General features: G+C 48.1%; 1 protein-coding gene across 1 annotated transcript; it reads left to right on the top strand.

The window, feature by feature from the left end:
• The first annotated feature begins 3,204 nt into the window (after positions 1 to 3,204).
• LOC118242244 (basic salivary proline-rich protein 2-like) lies at positions 3,205 to 4,830 on the top strand. Its single transcript, XM_035531884.1, has 2 exons — positions 3,205 to 3,218; positions 3,618 to 4,830. Exons 1-2 carry the CDS (start codon positions 3,205 to 3,207, stop codon positions 4,828 to 4,830), a joined length of 1,227 nt encoding a protein of 408 aa, XP_035387777.1.
• The last annotated feature ends 2,860 nt before the right edge of the window (positions 4,831 to 7,690 follow it).

Below are 7,690 nucleotides of genomic sequence, written 5' to 3'. Positions count from 1 at the left end.
AGAAATGTGGTCTGTGTTAAAATCAACTTTACAATCTATATTAATAAAAAGTAATAGAATTCACAGACACACACACGAAAGCTAAGAGGAGACTAGGTGATGGTGTTGTGAGAAGCGATAGGTTCTTAGCTGACATTTGAAACAGGACAGAGAAGAACAGTCACAGAAATATTATGGGATGGAATTACCAGAGTATGGTGCCTATTGTCACGATTGCCTCCTCCTAGATGTCACAGTTCCCATGGCGACGACTTCATGTGTTCTTTGTTTTGGTTTTTGGTTTTGTTGCCCTTGGCCTCTGTTTGCACGTGTTTCTGGCCATGCCCAGCTGGGTCTGTGTAATTGGTGTGTATTTAGTGAGTAATTAGTGTGTATTTAGTGAGTATTTAGTGAGTAGTGTGTATTTAGTGTGTAATTAATGTGTAATTAGTGTGTATTTAGTGTGTTAGTAGTGTTTTATTGAGCTCTCGGTTGCTCGTTTTGATTTCCTTCTTTATTCGTTCGTGTTGTCGTGTTGCTCAGTGTGTCGTTTAGTTTGTCCATCAGTCGCTGTGTTCATCTGTCTCCTGGTCTTTTTACTTATTACATTACCTTAGCTTGTCTTTTAGTCCTGTGTTTGTGTTCTTGTGTCTTTTGAATCTTTTGAGTCTGTCATTTGCTTGCTTTATTCATTTGTCATCTTGCCTTTACGCCCCTGCCTTTTCACCTAGTTTCAGTTTTTTTCCTTTGTCTTTTGGTTTTCTCCTTCCTGTTATATCCCAGTATGTGTTCCCACTTGCCTGTCGTTCTCTGTATGCAGACTCGTTCACGTCTGTTCACTGTACCGTGTTTTTGTTCTCCTGTCTGCTTTTCCTTCCTGGTTAGCCCTTAGCTTTGTGGCTGTAATCCTCTCTTCGTGCGCCCAGCCCTCGGTTGCTGTTTGTGCTCTTAGTGCATCCAACCCTGCCTGCATGCACGTTACATCAGCCTGTTCACCTCCTAATAGCAGCCAGTCTGGTCTTCAGCACCAGCAGAGCAGTAACTGAGGGCCTTAGCATCCAGGCCCGGTGTTTAGAAGCACACAAATTAAAGGTTCATTATAGATGTTTAAAGTTACAGTCTGCAGTTAAATTTGTCAGCCATCCTTCACCTTCGTTTTCAGTAGCTAAGTTCCCAAAAGCAGGACCAGATGTCCTTGGATGACGGACTGTTCTCAGTGCTCCAGTGTGACTAACGTGAGCATTTTGCTAGTGTGAGTATATCAGACACTGCAGGGCTGCTGGAGTTTGTTATCACTGTTTGGTTTAGAGTTCACTGTTCAACCAGAAAACGGTGGTAGGCATTGGTCCTGCAGTCAGACACTTACCACTGGAAATGGAACACGGCTAGCACATAGTCCTCACCAGCCGGCACACGGAGTCTGACCACTCACCTCCACGGCAGGTTCACTTTTATACACAAGGTGATTTCAAGGTGCTTCATAAGTCAATAAAAATTTCAATATACACTACTGACTGAGAAAATATAAGAAAAAGGTTTATGCTAAAGTAAATAATGAGCACTTATTTTGTTACACTGGGTACATTTCTTAAAGGGAGATTAATTAAATGTATTAAATGTATATAATGTATTAAATGTATATAATGTATATAATGTTGCATTTTCCACAGATGTGGCAGGACTTTTGTCACCTGCGGAGAGCAAAGTGTGAGAGCTTGTGTGGGGTTCACTCTGTGCCTGTGTGTGGGGTTCATTCTGTGCCTGTGTGTGGGGTTCACTCTGTGCCTGTGTGTGGGGTTCACTGTCTGTGCCTCTGTGTGGTGTTCACTCTGTGCCTGTGTGTGGGGTTCACTCTGTCTGTGCCTCTGTGTGGGGTTCACTCTGTCTGTGCCTTTGTGTGGGGTTCACTCTGTCTGTGCCTTTGTGTGTGGTTCACTCTGTGCCTTTGTGTGTGGTTCACTCTGTCTGTGCCTGTGTGTGGGGTTCACTCTGTGCCTGTGTGTGGGGTTCACTCTGTCTGTGCCTGTGTGTGGGGTTCACTCTCTCTGTGCCTTTGTGTGTGGGGTTCACTCTGTCTGGGCTTGTCTATGGGGTTCACTCTCTCTGTGCCTGTGTGTGGGGTTCACTCTGCCTGTGCCTCTGTGTGTGTGGGGTTCACTCTCTCTGTGCCTTTGTGTGTGGGGGGTTCACTCTGTCTGGGCTTGTGTGTGGGGTTCACTCTCTCTTTGCCTTTGTGTGTGTGGGGTTCACTCTGTCTGGGCTTGTGTGTGTGGTTCACTCTGCCTGGGCTTGTATGTGTACAGTTCACTCTGCCTGTGCTTGTGTACACAGTTGACTTTGCCTGTGCCGTGTCTCCAGGGCTGGTGTGTGTTAGCCCCCCCAAGCCTCTGGGGTTTTTCCAAATGATTGTGCCATCTGTTCAAAACAGTGCTCATCTGTCCCTGGGTTAATGTTGATCTTATTGTGTGCCCCCTGCTCCTAAAAATACCTGCTAAATGATTCAACTATTCCTCCCTGCTTGGCTTGGGCCCCTCTGCCTCACAATTAAAACCAGTTCACACATCCATCAAGCACCTCACAAGTCCACATTTGATTTGACAGGGAACAGTAAACCTATCTAAAGGCAATTTACCTCGGTGGAGAAAAAAATATTGGAAATATCCTGGGAGGTTGATGAAGGGGGGATTGCAGTGTGATTTATTATCCTTCCAAGGTGAAAAGTGCATAATATCTGCATGGTAGCACTATGGAGTCACTGTAATTGAGGAAGAAAAAGCAATTACCATTTGATTTGATAATAAATGAACTAGTGAGAAGTGTTTGTTCTTATGTGAGTTATGAGATTAGAGTGCTACCGCAGTTCTGGTGTAATTAAGAATTGTGCTGTTTCAGTCTGAACTCCAGGACAAACTGAAAACCATTTGTGACTCATGAATGATATTGTAATTCAGTTGATAAACACTGCTGTTTGGTTCATAGAATGACTCATCTGGGAAAAAGCGTTAAGGAAAAAGCCTGATTGATACTATTGTCCCTGAACTCCCATAAATAGGGCTGAGAAGGGTGCTCTAACCACAGAGATAACATGGAAAGAAAATCCTGACTGAATCTTTAACATTTTACTTATATTATGTTTTAGGAATCATGAGTGCTCACCCTGTAGAAAGAAATAAAAACATATTCCATTAGCATTATCTTGATCTTTTAATCCAGGATTCTATGCGGATGATGCAGCGTGGGTATTGTTTAGTCTGAATAGGATTCATGAGAATAATGGACTCTCTGAAGTAAAACATTGTTTTATTACATCCTGCAGCCCACAAGAAACTGAGATATTAGAAGTAAACATGTTCAACACTTAAATGAGGCTGTCCTCTCCACGCTCCCTGCTTTGCCGAAGAATTCCATGCTGAGGGCGAGTCCCTTTGCTGAGGGTGTGTCACTTTGCAAGTCTTTGTGCTTAATGAGAAATAATGGCTATTTCAAAAGGTTAGCCCTGAAATTAGGAGATTAGCATTTCGTTTGCATCTCTTCTACTCATGCATGCTCTGTACCAACAATGAAAGTAATTAGAAATTACAAAACATAAGAGCTGGTGAGCTGTGTTTGCCACGTTAACACGGACTACTGGCTGTTAGATGGTTTCTTGCTGCAGAGGAGGCAGTGGTGGCACTCAATGATGGACTCAGCAACCAGGCCTCAGGGGCAGTCCCCCCAGGCCCGAGAGGCAGTCCCCCCAGGCCCGAGGGGCAGTCCCCCCAGGCCCGAGGGGCAGTCCCCCCAGGCCTGAGAGGCAGTCCCGCCAGGCCCGAGAGGCAGTCCCCCCAGGCCCGAGAGGCAGTCCCGCCAGGCCCGAGAGGCAGTCCCCCCAGGCCCGAGAGGCAGTCCCGCCAGGCCCGAGAGGCAGTCCCCCCAGGCCCGAGAGGCAGTCCCGCCAGGCCCGAGAGGCAGTCCCCCCAGGCCCGAGGGGCAGTCCCCCCAGGCCCGAGGGGCAGTCCCCCCAGGCCCGAGAGGCAGTCCCGCCAGGCCCGAGAGGCAGTCCCCCCAGGCCCGAGAGGCAGTCCCCCCAGGCCCGAGGGGCAGTCCCCCCAGGCCCGAGAGGCAGTCCCCCCAGGCCCGAGAGGCAGTCCCGCCAGGCCCGAGAGGCAGTCCCCCCAGGCCCGAGAGGCAGTCCCGCCAGGCCCGAGAGGCAGTCCCCCCAGGCCCGAGGGGCAGTCCCCCCAGGCCCGAGAGGCAGTCCCGCCAGGCCCGAGAGGCAGTCCCCCCAGGTCCGAGAGGCAGTCCCGCCAGGCCCGAGAGGCAGTCCCCCCAGGCCCGAGGGGCAGTCCCCCCAGGCCCGAGAGGCAGTCCCGCCAGGCCCGAGGGGCAGTCCCCCCAGGCCCGAGGGGCAGTCCCGCCAGGCCCGAGGGGCAGTCCCCCCAGGCCCGAGAGGCAGTCCCCCCAGGCCCGAGAGGCAGTCCCCCCAGGCCCGAGGGGCAGTCCACCCAGGCCCGTGGGGCAGTCCCCCCTAGGCCCGAGAGGCAGTCCCCCCAGGCCCGAGAGGCAGTCCCCCCAGGCCCAAGAAGCAGTCCCCCCAGGCCCGAGGGGCAGTCCACCCAGGCCCGTGGGGCAGTCCCCCCAGGCCTGAGAGGCAGTCCCCCCAGGCCCGAGGGGCAGTCCCCCCAGGCCCGAGAGGCAGTCCCGCCAGGCCCGAGGGGCAGTCCCCCCAGGCCCGAGGGGCAGTCCCCCCAGGCCCGAGAGGCAGTCCCCCCAGGCCCGAGGGGCAGTCCCCCCAGGCCCGAGAGGCAGTCCCGCCAGGCCCGAGAGGCAGTCCCCCCAGGCCTGAGAGGCATTCTACCCAGCATGCTCTAAATGCGTTTACCCCAGCAGTAGAGGGCAATACCAGTCATTTACATTTTGATATGATTCCCCCTAAAGGTTGTGAAGTGGGAATGTTTTATAAGTGGCAGTTAAATTGTACAATTACGTTATATAAAGCTGGTTAGTGTAACGTTGAGCAGTAAGGAGGCGGACGCATGTGCGGAGAGGAGCGAGATTTATTATGGGAAAATCCAAAATCAGAGTCGTTAAGGCAGTCCAGGGTCAAAGAGCCAACACGGAGAGTACGGGGATATATGATTAACAAAACAAACACACGGAGGCAAACAGGGGAAGCAGGCTATAACAAAGACAGGAAAACTCAGGGCTAAGAAACACAAAGGCTCGAATACACGGAGTACAAACCAACACAGTCACAATAACATAAACGCAACAATTCAACATAAACGCAATGAAGCCTAACACATTCAAATGAACAGCAAAACACTGGGCTCCAGACAGGGTTTAAATACATGAACATAACACATGAACATAATACTAGAAATGAGGGACAGGTGTGGAAAATCAAACAAGGGGTGGAGAAAACGAAACCATGGAATGGAACTGAAACACAAGACAGGGAAAACAAGGAAGCTGAAAGGGATTGATTGTGACAGTTAGCTCTACTTTCATGCCAGTGTAAGCAAAATATATTGAAGCTGACAATATTAGAATATTGGTTTGTTTGTTTGTTTAGAGCATTCGTGTCATGTCCATAAAATGTGCTTCAAGAATAGAACATAACACTTTATTTTATTCTTTTTAATACAAATTTATTTATCATACATTTTTAGCCCATTTTTCTCTCAACCTTTTTCATTATGCCAATTCTCAAAAACCAACTAGTTCACGCTCCCTTCATACGGCAGCTAGCATCCACGGAGGGCTTCGTTAGCGTGCCTTTCCTCCAAGACGTGACTCCAGTCATCACGTTCTGCAGCTGCTGCCCACATTACGACACAGGGCAGCTGGACACACTGAAAACGCTCACTGCCCTCATTAGCACACAGACATTCACGATTGGCTAATGTCAGTGTGATTGACAGGGGACAGAGTGACGCAACCCCTCCCACCCAAATAAATGTCATAGTGATAAAGTGACTGTTTAATTACCATGGTGATAGGGTGACAGTTCAGTTTAATTGTCATGGTTATAGAGTGACTGTTTAATTCCCATGGTGATAGAGTGACTGTTTAATTGTCATGGTGATAGAGTGACTGTTTAATTGTCATGGTGATAGAGTGACTGTTTTTGTCATGGTGATAGGATGACAGTTTAATTGTCATGGTGATAGGATGACAGTTTGTCATGATGATAGGTTGACAGTTTAATTGTCATGGTGATAGGGTGACAGGTTGTCATGGAGATAGGATGACAGGTTGCTTTCCTGGTACACCATCTGGGAGCTCCTAATCGGGTTTATTAATCACCTTCAGAATCCTTTACATGTGTTGTGATGTAATGTGGTGTGTACGTTTGACTTCTGTATGATTGTGCTCCATGTGCTTCACAAACACCTTCATTTTAGCTGCCATGGCTTTAGACAGCAGGTCAGTTTGGTTCCAGGGAGAGAAAAGGGTAAGTGTCTATACTGCGCACACTTCCTGTTATCATCTTACGTCCACAAACGCAGAGCCGTCACTGCCTGCCGTGACAGACTGACTTTCTAACCAGGCTGGAGTGCTTCTGCAAATGCAGTGTTCATTCTGCCCAGGGGGGAAATAAGAATGAGGATCTGGACCTTTAAACGACCTGCACTGGCAGCTCTACTCTGTGGGATGGAGTGTTTGAGTCACAGATGCTCTCCCTTGGGTATGTGCCCAAGCGCCAGGTCTTCTGCCCATGGTCAGACGGACTTTACTCTGGAATGTGGAAGTGCACCGTGTTTGAGGCCTGCTCATATGATCTGCTCATTGTCGTATAACTGCTTTGATGTTTATTTTGTGTTCTGGCTCACCGGGTTTCTAGATGCAACTTAACCTCTGTTTGAGTTCTGTAAAGTGATATGTAACAATGACAAAGGAAACATTTTGTTTCAGTTTCCATCTGAGACCCAATGACAGTCTAATGGAGTTGTAAAATATGCGCTTCAGCTATGGCATAGGGAAGGTAATTAAACTGTCATAACTATTATACCACGAAACGTGATCCTGTGTAGCCGTGTGTCCTTTAAACGTGCCGAACTTCGTTTACTCTTTAATGAATGTTGCTTTCAAACAAAGTGCTCAACAAGCTGTTTGGAGAAGATGCGTTAGGCAAGCACAATTAGTTATTGTAAGTACATTACAATACACTCCGTGCGGGCCCTGGGGCTAATTATGCAATGCATCATGTGAAGAGTGTTCAACTGAAAAGAACACAGTTAATTGTTTGCTTGTGCACAAAGTAAGAGATGACAGACACTCCTGCACTGATGTGCATGCGAATAACCGAGTGTTCACTGGGTGTTTACTGGGTGTTCACTGGGTGTTCCTTCACTGAGTGTTCATTGAGTGTTCACACTGTAGCCCTGTCCTTTGGCTTTGGGAAACACAGTAGCACATACTTCACTCTTGACAGAATCTGGTGACCACCTATTAAGACCATCAAGTAAAAGGGAGCATGTTGAGATTCACATTTAGCATATTGGGATTTCTGGTTGAAATGGAAATCCATACTCATTATCCCAATTCTGGAGCAGCCAGCATTCCTAACGAGCTACATCATGTTTCATCTTTCAATCCAATTAAATATTTAAATATCGACAGATTAGAGTGACAGCTGTCATGTAGCTTGAAATTATGTTTTGGATTTTTGAGCACTGGTAGAGCAGCGGAGATGAAAACTATGGATAAACCCGCCAGCTGCCAGTCA

The sequence above is a fragment of the Electrophorus electricus genome, chromosome 11 (assembly GCF_013358815.1).
Source record: "Electrophorus electricus isolate fEleEle1 chromosome 11, fEleEle1.pri, whole genome shotgun sequence".
Classification (NCBI taxonomy): Eukaryota; Metazoa; Chordata; class Actinopteri; order Gymnotiformes; family Gymnotidae; genus Electrophorus; species Electrophorus electricus.
Note: the sequence above shows the minus strand (reverse complement) of the source record. Positions and strands in the feature narration are given on the sequence as shown.